The sequence below is a fragment of the Scatophagus argus genome, chromosome 20, assembly GCF_020382885.2.
Source record: "Scatophagus argus isolate fScaArg1 chromosome 20, fScaArg1.pri, whole genome shotgun sequence".
Classification (NCBI taxonomy): Eukaryota; Metazoa; Chordata; class Actinopteri; family Scatophagidae; genus Scatophagus; species Scatophagus argus.
This window is the reverse complement of record NC_058512.1, coordinates 20199377-20219961: the sequence shown is the minus strand read 5'-3', so window position 1 is coordinate 20219961 and position 20585 is coordinate 20199377. Positions and strand designations below refer to the sequence as shown.

Sequence of the window (20585 nt, the reverse complement as noted above, 5' to 3'; positions counted from 1 at the left end):
GAGTTGATGTGCTGGGGAATGGAAAATCTCACCATATGATGTCTACTTTACACTGTGGCCTTTGTACTGTCACCTTACTGTAACTACAGTATGTTAAACTGCTCAAAAGCTTCCCACCGAAGGAAGTGAGCTGTCTTCACTTTCTCAGTTGTTCTTGCGTCAGATGAAACGCAGCCTGAAAGGACTATGTTGGTGTCAGTTTTAAAAATCACATTAGCTGTCTCATTTATTTGTTTATAGCTATAAACTACAACTAATATCAATATGTGAAATGCTATGACTTTGATTACCCATGGAGTGCCTTCACATGCAGAGTAACAAATCAATTTTCACTAGTTTTACTTTTTGGAAAAATTTAAGGTATGGGTTTTTTGATAAGATGTAATTTTAACACTCGAAAACTTTCCAATAAATTATCAGAGTTGCATGAACAAAAAATTACACTACTTTACAATCAGCCATAACTATACCTTTCACCACCACCTCTGAGGTTTTCCATTTTTTACCGACACACACAGCAGGCTATCATGAATATATATATATACATATACATATATATATTTTATTTATTTTTTTTTTTTATTGCAACACTACACATAAGGAATATAAATTGAAATGGAATAGAAAATTGCAAATGCAATGTCTGTATAAAAAAGAATTTCCCCTCGGGGATAAATAAAGGAATTCTGATTCTGATTCTGATAAATGTGTACACATAGACTGGTGTAAACCCACACTGAAATCAAAGCAATTTAAATATATTTGGCAGAAGAATAGTTCTGCTTTAAGAAAATGTAGCTACACCACTGGTTTCTTTTGACAGTTTCCTATAATATCTCATTTAGTGTCCTACATACGATGTATTACTTGCAATAATATTTGTGGAGAGGAGTGTCAGTGTGAATCTGTTGTGGCATGAGGCTTAAGAAGGGATTCCCTTTGGGTCTCTTTGAATTCTGGGTATTTCTACATTTACTGACACACCTAAATGAAACAGAGCCATTAATGGTATCAGTTCCACCTTTGCTTTGTAGTATGCTATGACAGAATGTGTGGTGTGAAAAATATAAATGGACCATTCAGCTCTTACTGTAATATTTTAATTTGATTAACAAACTTAAGCAGACCAGAAATAAATGTGTGCTGAGTTCATTAGATAACGAAACAGTATATCTATCATTAGATATCAAACAGTATATCTCTCTTTGCAGGAGTGTTCTCCTATTGCTTCTGTCATGTTCCTGTTTTTGATTATTAAAAATAGTCACCATAAACGTTTCCTGGATGTCTCTGACTAGACATTTAATGTTGCATATTTCAAATGAGAGTTATTCATCTTTTGATTTTGCTCCTAATAGTCCTTTGATTATTAAGAGCAAAAAGTGCTGTTTCTAATGAACAGTATTTATGACCCCATAACCCGATTTTAACACTTAAATTTTCAAATAAATGTGCGCTGGATATCATTGACTAACCCTACAACTAATGCACAAATATTGCATTGAACTGAATTGCAAAAGAAATACTGCTAAACATGTTTTTTTAATGATTAAAAGCGCTATTAATGATCCCATTACTTATAAATTAATAATTGTTATTATTCTATTGTGGTGGTGTCCTTATTTCCGCCCCATTACTTACGTCGTAATTGATCTACTGAGACATTAGCTTTTACTCCTCTTACTGAAAGAGAACTCGTTCCTTATTTAAAACTGCTGTGAATAAATGAATCGATATTAACGGTCACTCACCTTCTAGAATGCAGTCTATTTCCTTCCAGACAGTCGATCTCTGTCACCTATTTGTTACTATTCTGTAACAATTAATAATGTGAGTCTGACTGTACTCTGTGAACAGGAGAAGGAGTATTCACCGCCCAGCAGTAGCATCCTGTCATCGTTGGTTTGACATGTTTATGGACACAGAATATGTGCTTCAGTTCCGGAGCTGCTGTTTTCCTGGATGTCTTCCTATTGGTCAATAAAATCGAGCTCATTTAGCTGGCCAATGACGCTTGCTGAATCTAATAACCATGTTGTTTTATTTTAATCTAAACCGAGCCTAGATGTTTACATATTTTCATTACTGTGTAGATTTTTGATGGTTATTTATACATTATAAATTCATTGTGGTCAAAGCGGATAATTAACATATTTATTAGAAAATATCAAATTTAAAATGAATATTGTGTAATTCAACATGCATTAAGCAAATATCACCAGCAGATGGTGGTGCTGCTACATAAGCGGCAGAGATATAATTACTGCAGTCTTTCATTTTATTTTAGGTCATTCATTCCAGAAGGCCAAAATAGTGTCACACATCACATTAACAATACACCTACACACACTTTTTTCCCCCCTTTCAGGCTACTATTATTAATAATTACTCTTATTTAATATTATTATGTACATGTAACTGTCTATTCAACAACAAATCACAGCTAAGGTTTAGGGCACAAATAACAACAAATTTTCCAGATACAGACATGTAAACATCACAATTCAAAGGGTTCATCAAAAACTTCTTGCTATAAAAGCTTTCATTTCAAATTCAAACAATGTGCACATGGTCCTGTGTAGAAAGATAAAAATAACATATTAGTTGCTACTAAAAATGAGGTGTGGTTTGGTGATTTTAAATGAATATGTATGTATTTAAAGAGGCATGCATAGGTGTTAGTATATATGTCATTAGTTCTTGCAATACAGAATACAGAATGACAACAGAGGAAGAAAGGTATCATCAGCAAGATAAGCATTTAGATGCCAACAATACTATTCACACTTAAGACCCAAACCCATACAAAGATTAGTATGTAGGTTAATGAACATCACAAACAAGGCAGGATGGATTAAGCAAGGATGTTAGAAATGTTGATGTCATAGTACGGTGAATAAAAACTTATGTGTGCAATTTCAATCATCATAGTGATATGATCACCCAAAAAGCATTGTTTTCAGTTGAGAAAACATCAGTAGATGATGTTTTCATGTAAATCAGAGATTAATCATAATCCTTAAAACAAAGTGAGATCTCACATTTCAGCCCTGTTGTTCTACTTCTTCTTTTAATGGCATCACCACAACCTTTGTTACAGATTTCTTTGTTGTCAATTGTGGAGCATGTAGATTTACATATTTAAGACAAAAAGTGAGGTGTCTAGTTGGATTTAGTTTACTATTTCCCAGTCTAATCCCTCCTTCTTTTCTCAAGTGACCTCCTCACTCTTACTTCTTGCTGGGTCTAATACAAATGCATTTCTTCAAGAACATCCCATAACTTTTTCCACTATGTCAAAATTTTGTTCCAAATGAAAGATGTGATTTCCTCCTTACTTGCTGGTTTTGTCAACTCTATTTCATTTGCTTTTAATCCATTTCTAGCAAGCTGATCTTTATCTATTCACCATCCATTTTCTATCCGGCTTATCCGACAGGGTCGCAGGGGGGCAGTCTGTCCCAGCTGACTACGGTCGCTATTCAATCGCAGGGCTGACACACTCATATACACTCACACCTACGGGCAATGTAGAGTAGCCAATTAAGCCACGGAGAACATATAAACTCCGTACAGAAGGGCCCTGATCGGGATTCGAACTTGCAACCCTCTTGCTGTGAGCCAACAGTACTAACCACTGCACCACTGGAAGAATAAAAATAAAAAAAGAATGTAAAATTGTAATTTCCACTGAAAGTACTCTTATATCGTGGCCATAACTTTCAACTCCATAACAATTAATATACATACATATATATGTATATATATAAAATCAGTAAGCGAAGTAAGTCATTAACGAAAACAATTATACATCAATACAACAGACAATAAGGAAATCACCCGAAAAGCTCGTGTTGGGCGATATCATTTTTGTAAAAGTGGAGGTGGCCTAAATATGTTTATGCGGGTGAGGATCTCTGATTCGAAAGAAATAATTTATCCAGTAAATTCATTAGAAGAACACCCGATGCCAGATGTTTGCTTCAGATGTAGTGTATAGAGGAGCACAGTCGTTACGTCATTGCCCGGGGTTTCCTAGAGAAGTGAACCTTACGGCGTCATGGTGGAGGCCGGTTGTCGGAAGATACTGGATTGAAATGCCATCTTTCTACAGTCGCAGTCGACCCCCGAGTACTAGACTTTGCTAGCACTTGAAACGGATATAAAGGGTTTCCTGTTTTGGAGTGAGAGGAAAGCCAATATTGCGCCAGTTCTACCGAACTGTGTCGTTACGGACTGCTCTCCCAACTGGGAGATAGCTGGCTAGCTAGCAAGCCTAAGCAAGCGTTAACTAGCTATCAGCGCCTGCTAGCTCACAAGTTAAATAAAAGAAGAAAGGACCTCTGAAGTGGAAAGGCGAATTTCGACAACTATTCTACTGAAGTTTCGCAGGTAACTTAAAAGAGGGTAACATGCAGCATGGAGGTATTTCCGAGTTCAGCGACAAAGTAAGCTAACTTGCATGTTGATGTAGTAAAAGCCGCGAGAAGTGAGCGGTGAATGAAACCAAGATAGAAGAGGGTGAAGTTAGGTTAGCTAATTTGGGTATCTGGGTTTAATAATGAGTACAGAGTAAGTTCTGTACTATATGGTGGCAAGCTACTTACACGGGCATTTGCATAGCCAATACAGTTGACTATTAAACGTCGAGTATTAAACCTGGGAAAGTGAACATTCCGACGGTTGCATGCGAAGATGAAATAGCGCAAAGTTTTGTCATGTTGCTAGCTTTCTTGCTAGCCTCGTGCTTCGTAACGTTAGCAAACGCTACTTTCCTTGACAACCTCTGTAACGTTAAATGCTGGGCTCTAGACTCTTTTACTTCATGTTTACGTAACGTTAACGTTAAAAATGCGGTACCGCACTTAACATATGTCCCACATAGTTGCGGCACATATTATAAAACTATAACGCTAAGTGTGGCTTTTGTTCACTCGTTTTGTCGTAAAATCCAAAACATCATAATACAAGCGTAACACATAAGCGCTAGCTAACAGTAATGAGTTATACGTAGGGGACATCCACTGCATTGTAGCAGCCGAGTGGCTAGTGCTAATGTGAATGATGCTAGTGTTGAATTGATAATGCCGATTGTTGCGGCTTATTGTTCCCCGTTTGAATTGTTAAATTAAAGTATGTGGCGATGGCTGTGTCTGCATACTTTGCTACTAACGAATCCCACCGACAGCTAATATTGGCGTCATTAGCCGGTGTCAGCTAGTTAGCTACAAGCTAATCCGTAGCCACACTAAAGATACCCCGAATAGATGATACTAGTTAGAGCTGACAAAAAGAGCGTTTCCTGTAACATATTTTTGGTCTTTGTTGTGGTTGTTCTGGGTATTTTGAGTTTAGACTGCTCACAGAGCTTTGTGTGGATGTGAAAACACGCTGCTACTGCCGAGGCCTAATAGGCCTCTATGGTGGGAGAAATACAGCTAACGTTAAGTTACGTGTATGATAGTTAGAGCTATCCGCACTTCTATGTGTGCATGTCAGTGGACTTGAGATATTTGTAAAAATACGTGTATTGTTGTGTTACGTAGACGGGTAACTTCTCTCAGAACTAAAGAGTGACTCCAGGCTCGTGTGAAATTATAGTGACAGCTCTGGAAGGACATTTCATTGGCTACACTCGCATGCAGATGCGTTTTGCTTTGTAAACATGAGGATTTTTAGTTGTAGTGCATTATTTCTCCATGTTGTGCCGAATTCTAACAAGCACAGGCTTATCAGACTCCCTTCATATGGACTGTTGGTGAAGCATAATGTTAATAAAAGTGAGTTTCTAAAGGCATAGTCCCTGGTATTTCTGCAATTTTTTTAATGTTAACATTTATCTTCTCTTACAGGTTATCCACGCACAACATAATACATAGGGTTGTCAGGGGAGGTCTGTATTTTTGGACTTCAGCATGGCTGGACGCAGTGAGGATGAAAGTGTAAGCAATAGTAGTGGAGAATCAAGGTAAATCAACTAATCATCTTTCACAAAGCACATCAGAGTAGTGTTGTTGATAGTGATTTTAAAAAAAGTAATTTTTAAGTCATCTCAGATAATTCTGGTGATAGTATATTGTTACTTTTAAGTGTATAGTACTGTACAAAAGTTTTAGGCAGGCATGAAAAAAATGCTGTGAACCAAGAATGCTTTCAAAAATGGAAGTGTTAATAGTTTTTTTTCATCAAGTAACAAAATGAATGAACAGAAGAGAAATCTAAAATCAAAAGTGTGACCACCCTTTGCCTTCAAAACGGCATCAGTTCTCCTACGTACACTTGCACCAAGTTTTTGAAGGAACTCATTTGGTAGGTTGTTCGAAACATCTAACTAACCACAGGACTAACCACAGATTTTCTGTGGATGTAGGGCTTCCTCGGATCCTTCCGTCTTGTCATGTAATCCCAGGCAGACTCAATGATGTTGAGATCAGGGCTCTTTGCAGGGCCATATTCCAGGACTTGTTCAGGACAGTTCTTAATGACATAGGCTGTATGTTTGGGGTTGTTGTCCTGCTGCAGAATAACTTTAGTGCCAATCATATGCCACTCTGATGGTATTGCATGATGGATTAGTATCTGTCTGTATTTCTGAGCATTTTCTGCACCTCAGTTCCTATGTTTTTGTACATTGTTGAGTCGCTTGGCCTTGTTCCCATTTTGCAACTCTTCCATGAAGACCAACTCTGGTCAGACTTCTCCGGACATAGATGGGTGTACCTGGGTCACACTGGTTTCTACCAATTCTGAGCTGATGGCACTGCTGGACATCTTCCAGTTTCGAAGGAAAATAAGCTTGATGTGTTTTTCATCTGCCGCACTAAGTTTCCTTGGCCGACCACTGCGTCTGCTACCCTCAACATTGCCCATTTCTTTGTGCTTCTTCAATATCGCCCGAACAGCATATCTTGAAACCCCAGTTTTCTTTGAAATCTTTGTCTGGAAGAGACCTTGCTGATGGGGTATAACTACCTTGTGTCTTGTTGCTGTGCTCAGTCTTGCCACGCTGTATGACCTGTGACATGAAACTGTCTTCCACAACCTCACCTTGGCAGCAGAGTTTGGCTGTATCTCACCCAGTTTTAAGCCTCCTACACAGCTATTTCTGTTTCAGTTAATGACTGTGTTTCAACCTACATGCAAAATTGATGATCATTAGCATTTGTTTGGTATAATTGGTTGATCGTACATATGACTGTAGTCCTACAAAATCCCTGACTTTGTGCAAGTGTACCTATAAGAATTGATCCTGGTTTGAAGGCAAAGGGTAGTAACACCAAATACTGATTTGATTTAGATTTTTCTTTAGTTTGCTCACTGAGCATTTTGTAAATTGATAAAAAATAAACAATAATTATTGTTATTATATTTTTGACAGCATTTTTAGTTTACAGCATTTCTTCACATCTGCCTAATACTAACTTTTGCACAGTAGTGTATATGTAGACCCCACTTTTGCAAATTAAACTGGAACAGTAAGGGATGGGTGTGAGCATTTGATGTCAGTATTCACCCAGTGTGTAGAGGGCTCGCATTTTTATGCAATAAATGTAAAAGTAAATTGACCCTGTTCTATATTAAAGGTTTATTTCTGTTGTGCTAGGAACAGTGATGTAACTGCCGTCTGTGAATATGTGCACTGACTGACATAGCAAAAATGATAACTCTACACAAGAACAGTAACCTTTTTTCAGTCGGTCATCTCTCATGCCTTCTTTAGCTAGCAGTGTTAGCATATGCTGTTGTGATACCTCCAGGGCATAGAAGATTAGTCATCATGTAAATGGTGAATGGTTTAACTTCCGTTAAACTTTGTGAAAGAAGGAGACCTGCACAAGCTACCATAATGCTCAACAACTACAAGAGCAGAGAAAATCTTACAAAGAAAGTGTGGTGAAGTTGAGGGCTGATTTACAAAGTGCTAAAAAGGTACCTACTAAACCCCTTCCACATGATAAACCGCTTGTACCTTGCTCACTGCAAGGTAGGGTGTAGAGTACTGTACAGTGCAGATGCATGTCATCATTATTTCATAATTTCTTACATTCCTCTCCAGCAATTTTTCAGAATTTCTATGAAACAGCATCTTTTGTCACCATCTACTTACTGTATATGACTGTGCCCTTGTTTTGATACTGTCGCTGTGTCTGAAAACCAGAGATTGTTTTTCCGTCACTTTGTCTCCCCTGAGTGCATGTGTCTGTTTTGTCTACATCAGACATGACTCTTATCTCATTGGTTGCACTTTGAAAAGTCAGCAACAACCAGGGGCAAAGTTAAAATAATTTGAACTTTAAACACAGTGCTTAGTTGCAGTTTTGAGCAGTGCACCACACCAATGGTAGAGCTTCACTGAGTTAGGCGCCACTGCTCTTCCCATAGAAAAAAATCGCCCGCACAGAATGGCTTTGTCACTGCTAGTAGGAGCCCACTGGTGGTGTTGTTTAAGACGTGTTGTTAGACATTTCACATTCTTACGTTTTTGTATATATGATTTAATAAAAAAAATCCCAGGATTTTACAATTCTGGAAAGTTGTAATGGCTGCAATAGTTAGCTTCTGATTGCAAATTATTGCACATATGTAATTGGCTAATGTATGACATTGCCAAATGACAGTGGATTGTGTTAAAATTGTGCAGTGAACACTGCATTAACACTGTTGTCTTATTAAAACAAATGATGGGGCTGTGTTTTCTGATGCAGTGTTGTCATTATCTTTATAAATAAACTACAACTATGCAACACAAAAGATATACATCTGTATCCATATCTGTATGAGCATGAATGAGTCCACTATGTCAAACTTGATTTGTGGATGGTCAGATCTGTTAATTAGTGCACAAATATATGTGTGTGTGTGTGTGTGTATATATATATATATATATATATATATATATATATATATATATATATATATTTTTTTTTTTTTTTTTCTCTTATGTCCAGTAATTCTGATGATGAATCTGGTTCTGGATCGGGCTCAGCATCAGGATCTGGCTCAGGCTCCAGTTCCACCTCCTCCAGCAGCAGCAGCCAGTCGGGGAGCAGTGACTCAGGTAGTGGCTCAGATTCTGGCAGCCAGTCAGATTCTGACACAGAAAAATCCAAGGAGAAGTTTGAACAGCCAAATAAGTCAAACATCGATGGAGCTGAGGTAAAAATAAAATAAATAAACAAAAAAAAAAAAAGAAATTATTGATGACATCTAGTGCAGTACTAGTGCCGATTCAACATTTCAGTAAAAATGGTTTGACCTTTAACCGTGCTTGACATATTTTCATTCTGCTATTGACATATTTTTATGCTCCTATTGGCACACAGTTCTTTTGTGATGTTTAACACAGTGGTAGACTCTTGTTATGTAAAAGCTTTTTAAACATTTCATATATTTTTGGCTAATCATGCACTGCAATTATTCTTTTCAGTTCTGGAAGTCCAACCCAAGTATCCTAGCAGTGCAAAGATCTGCTATGCTCAGGAAACAACAGCTTCAGCAGCAGAAGCAGAGACAAAGCTCCTCAAATAGTGAATCTGATGAGGTTTGATTCAAACTCATTCCCAAAATACTTTTTCTGTGTTGTTTGATTGAAAACTAATCAACACCATTTGCAGATGTCAGTAGTGTAACTACATCTGTTTATTCATGAACATTCATTCTTTGATGATAATCTTTTCTAGGACTCATCAAGTAGTGGTGAAACTGACTCATCAAGTGGGTCCAAAAGGAGAAGAAATTCAGGCTCCTCTGACTCTGGATCAGGTTCTGAATCTGGTAGTGGTTCTCGATCAAACTCATCAGCAGAGGATAACAGTGACGAAACCGCATCAGACTATGAGCCCAGTCACAAAATTAAAAGCAGAAAACCTCCTGCCAAGTAAGTGGATATTTGCCTGGGCACACAGGGTTACATTAGTCTTTTAACTATAGTCAAGATCAAAATTATTAGCTGCCAGGGAATTATGGTGCGTTTCCCTGAAATTCTGCCCAATGTTTGCATCATTCATACAATCTTATATATTAAAACATTGATTGATGTAAAGCCCTCTGTTTACATTTGAAATAAATAAATATTCAGATTTTGCTTTGCTGGCAAATTAGGGAAAATTGAAGTGGTCAAGGGGGTCACGGTGGTGCAGTGGTTAGCATAGCAAGAGGGTTCCAGGTCCGAATCCCGGTCTGGGCCCTTCCATGTGGAGTTTGCATGTTCTCCCTGTGCCTGCGTGGGTTTTCTCCGGATACTCCGACTTCCTCCCACAATACCAAAAAACATGCACGTTAGGTTAATTGGCTACTCTACATTGCCCTAGGTGTGAGTGTGAGAGTGTGTGGTTGTCTGTCTTTGTGTGTTGGCCCTGAGATTGACTGACGACCAGTCCAGGGTGAACCCCGCCTCTCGCCCGTAGTCAGCTGGGATAGGCTCCAGCCCTCCCCCGCAACCCTGACGGATAAGCGGTATAGAAAATGGATGGATGGATGGATGGATGGATGAAGTGGTCAAAATCATTAGCCCCCATGTGATTTATTTATTTTTGTTTTGCTTTCACCTACCACCTGACCAGTCTTTGCAAAACACATCTGAACAATTGAGCATTAAACTTTACTTAAGGGACTCCATAGAATAGGGTTAGTGGCACTTGAAAAGTTGATTGAGGGGGACTGTTCTTAAATTCATGGTAAGAACTCATTTCATCATGCCAAAAAGTAAAGAAATCAGTTTGGCGCTCAGAAACAAGATAGTGGATGTTCACCTTAAAGGGGAAAGCTATACTGCCAGTTTCAAGCCTTTCACAGCTGCACTTTGCATCATTGCAAAACATAAGGAGGCAAATCATGTTAGGAACAAACCTGGGCATGGTTGAAAGAAGTGCAAGATCTCAAAAACTTGGGAGAGGAAAATAGTTAGATGTGTCAACAAGAATCCCCAGATCTCTGCCTAGATCATTGTTGCTGAACTGGTCTCTTCTGAACTTGATGTTTCAAGGAAGATTGTTGTGAGAGCTCTTCATCATGGTGGGCTTCGAGGTTATCATTCAAGAAGAACTCCTCACACAGTGGCACATCAAAGCCACATGCAAACTGAAGTTTGAAACATTTGAAATATGGGAATGAGTTTTGTAAGTCTGTCCTTTGGTCTGATGAGGTTACTTGAGCTTTTTGGGCACATGGATGTTGCTTTTGTTTGGTGAAGGAAAGGTGAGGCCTTCAATCCCCAAAACACGGTTTCCCACAGTTAAACATGGTGGTGGGATCATAATGCTGTGGGGCTGTTTCAGGCACAGGGAATCTTGTTTGGGTGCATGGAACCATGAAGAAAGAAGAGTATGTTGAAATTTTGAAGAATAATATAAATCTGCTGCCAGTCTTGCTTTGGGTTGCTGCTGGGTCTCCCAACAAGACAGTGACCCAAAGCATATATCCAAGATGGTCCAAAACTTTTTGAAAGACACCAAAAATTTCTTTCTTTCTTGAATTTCTAGAAACATTTCTTGAATTTCCCTGGGGATCAATAAAGTCTCTATCTATCTAAAATCAAGGTCCCGTAGTCTCAATCCTGTTCAGAATCTGTGACGAATGCTCAAAATTAATGTCCATGCTTGCAGACCACACAATTTGGATGAGCTGGAACAATTTGCCATGAAAGAATGTGCTAAGATCCCTCCGGTGACATGTGCCAGCCTAGTTAGGAACTACCAGAAAAGTCAGTTTTCAATCAGAAATGTTACACTATTGACTATTAATTATTAGATGGCTAATAATTTTGACTTTGTCATTTTTCTTGTTTCAGTTCAGCTCATCATTAAAAATATTTTTAATCAGGCACAGTAGAGATATTCTTTAGGAAGCAAATAAAGTTTTAGCTACAGTCATACCATTAAAGATTTACAAAGAGTGTCTTAGGATTATTTTGGCACATGAATTGCCTCTTTACCTTTTTTCATGTTTCATGTTTCAGTATGAGTTTTCGGAATGGGAAGAAAAGCAGCACCCAGAGGAAGAAAGCCCCAAAGGGTTCTTCTTCTGAGGATGAGGGTGATACCTACAAGAAGGTGACATCTGCGGGTTCACGACGGCAGGCTACAGTGAACATCAGCTATAAGGAGGATGAGGAGCTGAAGACCGACTCAGATGATCTTGTGGAAGTTCTTGGTGAAGATGTCCCCCAGCTTGAGGAAGATGAGTTTGAAACAGTGGAGAGAGTGATGGACAGCAGGATAGGGAGGAAAAGAGGTAAGGAACACAGGACTACGATTGATATCAACCACCCTGACTTGACCTTTTTTATAGATAGGAAGTTAGCCCAGTAAGGATGCATAAATAAATATATTGCACAGTGGACCCTTTAGTTTTTCCTATTTTTCCTCATAGCAACTGGAAGTGTAACCACTGTATACGCTGTAGAAGCAGACGGGGACCCCAATGTCAACTTCAACTCCAACAAAGAAGTTGGTGAGATCCAGTATTTGATAAAGTGGAAGAACTGGGCCCACATCCACAACACTTGGGAGACAGAAGAGACACTCAAGTTACAGAATGTCAAGGGCATGAAGAAACTGGACAATTTCAAGAAGAAGGACCAAGAAAAAAAGAGATGGTGAGAACTTTTTTTCTCTTCAATGAATATGCCTATGTGACAATGCTCTGAACAAGGTCTGTAAATTATTTGATTTACTAGGTCATGATTTATGGAAAAAGATAATATATAAACAAATAACAAATTGTTAAAGTAATAATTTCCAATATTTGTTAATGTATCAAAATACTGTAATGCATCAAAATACTATATTCCCTCTAACCTCAGGGTTTCTGCGTGTCCTTAAGAAGTCTTCAGGTCTTAAAATGTCTCAAGTCTTTTGATAGGTGTTAAAAATGATTGGATTATGAAGTTGGGAAGTAATAAGTTCAGTTTCTTTGGTTTACATTACTTAACCCTTCTGTGGTCGCCAGCATCTTGAAAAGTGCTGGTATAATACTTTGATTAATGTCTAATATCAGGTTTACATAAAGACTTATTTTAAACCTGGCCTGTGTCCCTTTTGCTATAATAGGGGCCATTTGCTATAATATTTCTAGATGCTTTGTAATCTATCATGGATACAAGTGTTACTTTCAGAAGAAAAGTAAAATAATTAAATTTGTTTTGTGATTTTCTTTTGTTGTCCAGCTGTGCCATGACAGTAAAGGCATTCTGTTCCGTTCAGTACACAAAGAGCTGAGCCATTGAGTCACAAAATAGTGGATTGCTGATTCACAAACGTGATTCCCTGGCATTTTGAAAGGGGCCAATTCTGTGGGCACTTGCAGAGCAGTGTACACACATTATGCATACAGAGAAATATTGTGTAATGTGTTATTTCTGATGGATACTGGTTTCCCATGGGTACTTTTTTGCAGGAGCAAGAAGGGAACATGGGAAGGAGAGGCTGTGTGTACTGCAGATGCTCCTGCAAAAAAGTTCCCTTCTTCTCAGTGAAGAATCCAAATGTGTTTTTTTTCCTGTTGAATTTCAGTTTTATACAGTTCAGTTCCATTTCAATTTCTTCGGGGTTTATGGTCTTTAAATCATCTTCAGATAACCCGGGTTGCACTGAAAAATCAGTTACATACTTCTGTGTCACGGTACCAAATTTATACACTTTAAAAAATAATATCTTCCCACTGCACATTATGCAAAATGCTCAAATTAACCTAGTATATAAAGGCATTAGAGTGACATGGGAAGCAGAAAAATCAAACCATTGTAAAAGCCACCAGTAAATGCCTGCCATCAATAATACTATTTTGTGTTGACATTGGGAGCATCACCAAAGAAAAAATAAATTTATTTTAGATGCTGACTGATTCATCTGCAACAGTAAGAAGTTTTACAAACTATTGTTTCTGGCAGAGTTGGCTCCAATAATGAATGATGCCTGCACATCCTCCAGCAGTCATGCAAGGACTGGCCATGTTTTACATGGCGGCTTTTATTTCACAGGGCCTTTTTTCTTTTTCTTACTTCAACTGCAAAATGTACCAGGCCTTGATATGACATAGGCTTTAGAGGCAGGCTTTTGTTTCCATGCAATTCTCTCTGTTAAGTACGTTGTTTTGCTTGTTTGTTCTGTTAAAAGTTACTGCATTGCTGTAAATACAAATTCAACACACTCCATATCAGTTTCAGGAAAGCCTCTTAGGATTTTAATGGACAGAAACCCTAATTTCTTAAGAGGGGTATTATTGTGAAACATCTGCAGTTGTAAATGTAGAGTAGCAAGAAAGTGGATCAGAATGAAGGAATCAAATGACATCTCTTATGTAGAAATGAATGGGATATTTTTGCTGTATGATTTTAAGATTTAATTATTTAAAATATGTGTATTTTAACAAAGGAAATTAAGAAAAAAAAGAAACTTTCCTGTTTTAAACAACCCTTGTGGTCATTCTACTATTGATTACTGAGTTTACAAGGTGTATCAGAATCATCAAAGTCCCTGTTCTTTTGTGTATGTCAAACTGTGACAAAGACAGCAGACTTTTTGTTACATAACAATCTTAGTTCAAACATTTACATGCCAGTGTATCAGATAACCCTGTGATTCACTCACCAAACCTGCTAAACCTACCTGCATTTAGCACCTCAGGAATAATTTTTTTCAAAATTAAAAAAAAATCGTAAAATGTTACATGTCTGTTCTGCAAGGCAAGAAATTTTTTCAACACAACCACTGAACTATGCCAAAAGTGTGAACGTATGTCTTTTGAATATATATGCAAAATCATAATCAACATCTACATTTCCATATCATTCATTCATTCAAATGCTACGACAGAGATTCTCTAGATTGTTTTTAAGCGATGTTCAGATTGGTCAAACAGTGAGCCTGCAGTGAATTAATATTGTGCTTTTTTGCTTTTTTCTGTACCATGTATACATCTTTTTTTCATCTAGTTTTTAAACTTATGTCTGCATTCTGACCGGATAAGAATGTGATGAGACATCTCTACTCCATCTCTACTCTCTATTCTCTACCTCCTCTGTTTAGCAAAGTGCTGACACCTTTTTAAGCCTCTTACTTGAATGCAGTATTTTACTGATTGCATGCAGAACTAAGTTGATGTTGAGTGTAAATTACTTCCAGCGAAATCTGTGCCATTATGGTATAGTGGTCTATATATATAGTGGTCTCTCAAGTCTTCTGATGGAGTGAGAGTACTTGTTTTATCTGCCTGTTTTTTTCACCATCTTTTGTCAACTGTCTGGTGGGGAAAAGTTGACATGCAATATCCAGTGCTGGTTAGAGTAGCCAAAAACTATATTTGGGTTAAAGAGTTATGAAAATAATTACTTGAGAGAGTGCAAAAATATATCATGAAGTAAACTTTTTTTAATATTCAGGTGTATATCACTCGAATCCCAAATCTCCCCTCTGGGGATCAATTAAGGATTACCTTATTTCAAGCACAGGTTGTTTTTCACATGAAAAAAATTTATTTGAGTTGAAATGACAAATCATCATGTCCTGATGAGATGACCTGCCACATATACACCTGGACAGTTTTCCCAGTCTGTCTCTCTCGGGTGTTTTTAATTCACTGATGAAGATTTTCTTCATTTAACCCCCATGCCCCCCACCCTTTCTTTTCCCCTGGTCTATATTCGGGGGTCAGTCTTCATTTGTTTATGTCCTTTTTGTTTTAGTTTACTCTTAGTTTTTATTTCAGAAAATGCAGCAGTCACATGTTCATAAAAACAGATGTTATTTAGTAGAACATTCAATATAACTACCAGTATAAACCACTGACATAATTGTCAAGCATCAAGACCCCATAAAACTTCTTCATAGCTCTAAAGTAGCCCTCGGCCTTTTATGACTGGCGATTTGGTCCACCTTCATTAAAAGTGAACTTTGAATCTGTCTGAATTTAGTAAATTTAAGAAAAGAGCACTCTACAAGGATTCAGACTGGTCTTTTGAAAATGAGAATTTGTCAGATTTTAAATGTCGTTTACTGCTATTACAAAAAATATCAGTTGATTACAAATGGAAGACAGAGTATTACTTATTGTCTATTTTTTGTGTCCACAGGTTAAAGATGGCTTCACCAGAGGATATAGAATATTTCAACTGCCAGGAAGAACTGATGAATGACCTGCACTCTCAGTACCAGCTTGTAGAGCGAATCATTGGTGCGCTTGCTCTTTAGCACTTTTAGTTTGTATGAAACATTTTACTGAATATATTTGAAACCACTGGTGGTTTAACTAAATACATGTCTGAATTCATTTTGCGCAGGACATTCAAACCAGAAGTCAGCGGCTGGTTACCCAGACTACCTGTGTAAGTGGCAGGGTTTACCATACTCAGAGTGTAGCTGGGAAGATGGTGCTCTGATTGCCAAAAAGTTCCAGAAATGCATTGATGACTACATGAGCAGAAACCAGTCCAAGACCATTCCATCCAGAGACTGCAAGGTAACCCATTGCCAACTTTCTACTGGCTCTGGTCGTCTGACCAGGTGCAAGGATTGTAATGACACAAAATCCACAGCTCAATCTCAATCTTAGTTTTGCAGTCCAACAGGGAAAGAAAACATTTGAAGGCACAATGGCTCTGAAATATTATTTATTTATTTATTTTAAATATTATTTGACTTTATTCTGAAAAATACAACTTTCCTACTAGGATGTTTACATGGCTAATGGAAATTATGATCTTATTTGATCAAACACATTCTTAAAAACATCAGTGTTATATACAGTCATGGAAAAAATATTAGACCACCCTTGTTTTCTTCAATTCCTTGTTCATTTTAATGCCTGGTACCATTAAAGGTATATTATCTGAAGAATACAATGAACACAACAAAAATGCAGCTAGTTTCATAATACTTGATGTCCTATTTGACATAAGCTTAATTGTATTCCTAGGGTATATAAGAGGCCATTTCATGTCATAAGCAGGCCCTGCACATGCAAAGACCGAGAGTGGTTTCCTGCTTACATTCAAGCCATAGCACAGCTCAGAAGTTGTCAGCCCTCACATAATGCCTGGGAAAAAAAATAAAAAATGTGAAGCCACAAAGGTAGCCATCTTGGCACTGCTGGCATGAGTGATAGTCGGGTAGCCAAAAAACTGAAGATCTCCAAGACAACCGATCATTACACCAAGAAGAACCAAGCCCAAAGTGATACTACCAAATTGCTAGCTGGTTGAGGCAGGAAACGTCTTTCTACCCTGCGAGGGGACCGTGTACTCATCCGTTCCTGTGTCAGGAATTGTCGTCGGACCTCTAGGGACCTTAAAAATCAGTGGGCACTGTTGAGAAATGTGACTTGTTCAGCAAGGACGAGTAGAAACCAACTTCTTGAAGCTGGTTCGAATTCACACAGGGCACGGAAGAAGCCCTTCATCAACAACAGACAGAGGAAGGCTCTTTCTCTTACTCTTTGCTAGGGATCAGAAGGATTGGACTGTTCACTGTTCTCTTCAGTGATGAATCCAATTTTGAGTTGATGCCCAGTCCAACCAACTTATTGGTTAGGAAGAAGCCTGGAGAAGCCTACAAACCAAACTGTCTTGCCCCTCCAGTAAAACATGGGGGTAGATCGGTGATGGGGTTGTTTCAGTATGGGTGGAACAGGGCAAATGCAACTGTGTGAAGGGCGAATGAACCAGGTCACGTACAGGGCTACTCTTGAAAACAGTCTTCCACCATCATTTGAATTTTTGCTACAGGAATGGGCAGCTGTGACAGCAGAACAATGCAAGCTATAATATCCAGCTATAATGCCAATTTTATTTAAACCTGCTTGAGCTTTCTGGTGATATTATTGTGTGTTGAGTTTAGATGTGAGAGTATGAGTTACTCGGTTGATTAGAGGGGATATTTGAGTATTTTAAATGTTTTCATGCACACAGTAATGTCACTGCAGAAAATATGGCACATTTGAGTGGCAAAAGCAGTTACACCATGTGAACTTGGAAAATAGGACTAAGCCTCCCTTCATGCTATTTGTTGATAGACTGATACAAACTCATGCATTGCAACTCAAACTTGTGCTCTGGATCTTTGTGTCTGCATACAACGATGAGGCATAAATGGACTCTTTTAACAGTTGTTTGGGTTATGGGGTGTACCAAAGAAAGGAACTAGCATATAGAATTTCCTTTACCAACTGTCTCCAGAAGATGTACTGTTACACCCTTACTAGCTGCTGTTCTTTCTTGTAGGTGCTCAAACACAGACCCAGGTTTGTGCCCATGAAGAAGCAGCCAGCTTACATAGGAGGTGAAGGACTGGAACTCCGAGACTACCAATTGGACAGTTTGAACTGGATGGCTCACTCCTGGTGCAAGTACGAGTCAGGCAATATTTAACTCCCCAGCTTGTGTTGTTTTGAAAATCCGTTCTGTAATCCAACAGATACAGTAATTTTCAGGCTTAACCTAATAACTTATGGTTAGTCCCACCCATTTTTGGAATACAGATGTTGTATTGCGTATCAAATTTTCTTGGATTCAAGGATTCACGGAATTTTATTGTCATACCAGCATTCACATGTTTATGGTACGAAATTAGGACTCAGGTCCCGGAAGCAGTAAGTAGACTAAAAAAAAAATAAAAAGTACGAGGTAAATATAAGCCAAACAGAGAATAGAATATAAAAAGAATATAAAACTATACATTTAAATAAGCTAAACATTTAAATAAGAAGCCGGTTTTAGCATATAGCAGCCTAAGTATGCATGTGTAAGTGTGTACGAGTATGAGGTAGTCCAGAAAGTAGTCCTTAATATTGCACTTATGGGTCCTTAATATTGCACTTGTGTATTGCACTTGTAGGATAAAGTGTTTGTAGTGCACGGGGGGGGCTACAGGGCATGGCTGGAGTTCAACAGTCTGACAGCTTTGAGGAAGACGCTGTTTCTGAGCCTGGTGGTCTTGCTCTGGATGCTCCTCAGCCGCCTGCCTGAGGGGAGGGGTTGGAAGAGTCCATGTGCAGGATGGGTGGAGTCCTTCATGATGCGGAGGGCCCTCGCCCTGCATCGTGCTGTGTAGAGGTCTGAGGTGGTGGGGAGGCTGCCACCCATGGTCCTCTGTGCAGCCTTTACCACCCTTTGCAGAGCCTTCCTCTCAGCAGCGATGCAGTTGCTGTGCCACACAGTGATGCAGGTGCAGAGGACGCTCTCCACCGCGCAGTGGTAGAGGCTCCTCAGGACTGAGCTCCCAAGCCCAGCTCGCCGCAGCTTCCTGAGGTAGTAGAGACGCTGGTGGGCCTTCCTGACCAGCTGGGAAGTGTTGGTGTTCCAGGTGAGGTCCTCAGTTAGGTGCACACCCAGGTACCTGTAGCCGGAGACCACTTCCACAGCTACTCCTCCGATGTGCAGGGGAGGGGTGGGGCGCCGTCCTTTCTGAAGTCCACCACCATCTCTTTGATCTTCATCACATTGATGCAGAGGTTGTTTTCTCTGCACCACTGTACCAGGTTGTCAACACCATTGTTGTTGATGCGTCCCACCACTGCTGGGTCGTCTGCAAACATCACTACGTGACAGCTGGGATGCCTCGCCGAGCAGTCGTAGGTCAGCAGAGTGAACAGGAGGGGCCTCAGCACACAGCCCTGGGGGGAAGCAGTGCTGAGGGTGATGGAGGAGGAGGTGGAGATGTGGATCCTGACAGTATGAGATCTGTTGCTCAGGAAGTCCAGGACCCAGTTCCCAAGTGTGTGACTCAGACCGAGGGTGGAGAGTTTCTGTACCAGGGTCTGTGGGATGATGGTGTTAAAAGCAGAGGAGAAGTCCAGGAAGAGCAGGCGGACGTAGGAGTTTCTGCTCTCCAGGTGGGTGAGGGCTGTGTGTACCACTGATGAGAGGCGTCAACCGTGGAGCGGTTTTTCCTGTAGGCGTACTGGTGGGGGTCCATAGTGACGTCGATGGAGTCTCTGATGTGTGCCATGACCAGCCTCTCGAAGCACTTCATGACTACCGGGGTCAGAGCTAAGGGTCGGTAGTCTTTCAGGCCGGTCACTGTGGAACACTTTGGGACGGGGACAATAGTGGCAGTCTTTAAGTAAGTGGGGTCGGACGCCAGTGACAGTGAGGTGTTAAAGATGCCTGTCAGCACCTCAGACAGCTGGTGCGCGCTGTCCCTCTGTACATGCCCTGGGATGTTGTCTGGGCCAGCAGCTTTGCGGGGGTTGATACCTTTGAGGGTCTTCCTCACATCCACTGTGGACACACAGAGGGGCATGTCACCGGGTAGCGGTGTAAGTCTAGTGCAGGGGTGGGGTTGTCAGGATCCTCGAAGCGCGTGTAGAACCTGTTGAGTTTGTCCGGCAGGGAGGGGTCCCTTGGGCCTTGTGCATCTCTGATGCGATAGTCCGTGATGCACTTTATGCCCTTCCACATGCTCCGGGGAGTCGTTGGAGGTGAGGTGCCCCTGAATTTTGCGAGCATATGTCGCTTTGGCCCTGTAGATGCCTGCTGTTTCTTTCTTCACCACTCTCAGTACTGATGCCTCACCTACCCTGAACGCAGCATCCCTAGCTTTCAGGAGAGCTTTCACCTCAGTGTTCAGCCAGGGTTTCTGGTTGGGAAAGCA

General features: G+C 39.7%; 2 protein-coding genes across 2 annotated transcripts in view; one reads left to right on the top strand and one right to left on the bottom strand.

Annotated features, from left to right (window-relative positions):
* The window catches only part of syk (spleen tyrosine kinase), a 30027-nt gene extending 28096 nt beyond the window's left edge, over positions 1 to 1931 (bottom strand). Inside the window, exon 1 of the mRNA XM_046375146.1 lies at positions 1752 to 1931. The gene's annotated coding sequence lies outside the window, so the exon portion shown is untranslated. The remainder of the gene's footprint in view (positions 1 to 1751) is intronic.
* Positions 1932 to 4011: 2080 nt separating this feature from the next.
* The window catches only part of chd1 (chromodomain helicase DNA binding protein 1), a 43147-nt gene continuing 26573 nt past the window's right edge, over positions 4012 to 20585 (top strand). Inside the window, exons 1-10 of the mRNA XM_046375123.1 lie at positions 4012 to 4392; positions 5853 to 5968; positions 8949 to 9156; positions 9428 to 9541; positions 9681 to 9877; positions 11957 to 12231; positions 12370 to 12595; positions 16070 to 16170; positions 16277 to 16455; positions 18215 to 18339. Coding sequence (XP_046231079.1) covers positions 5916 to 5968; positions 8949 to 9156; positions 9428 to 9541; positions 9681 to 9877; positions 11957 to 12231; positions 12370 to 12595; positions 16070 to 16170; positions 16277 to 16455; positions 18215 to 18339 — 1478 coding nt within the window. The 5' untranslated portion in view covers positions 4012 to 4392; positions 5853 to 5915. The remainder of the gene's footprint in view (positions 4393 to 5852; positions 5969 to 8948; positions 9157 to 9427; positions 9542 to 9680; positions 9878 to 11956; positions 12232 to 12369; positions 12596 to 16069; positions 16171 to 16276; positions 16456 to 18214; positions 18340 to 20585) is intronic.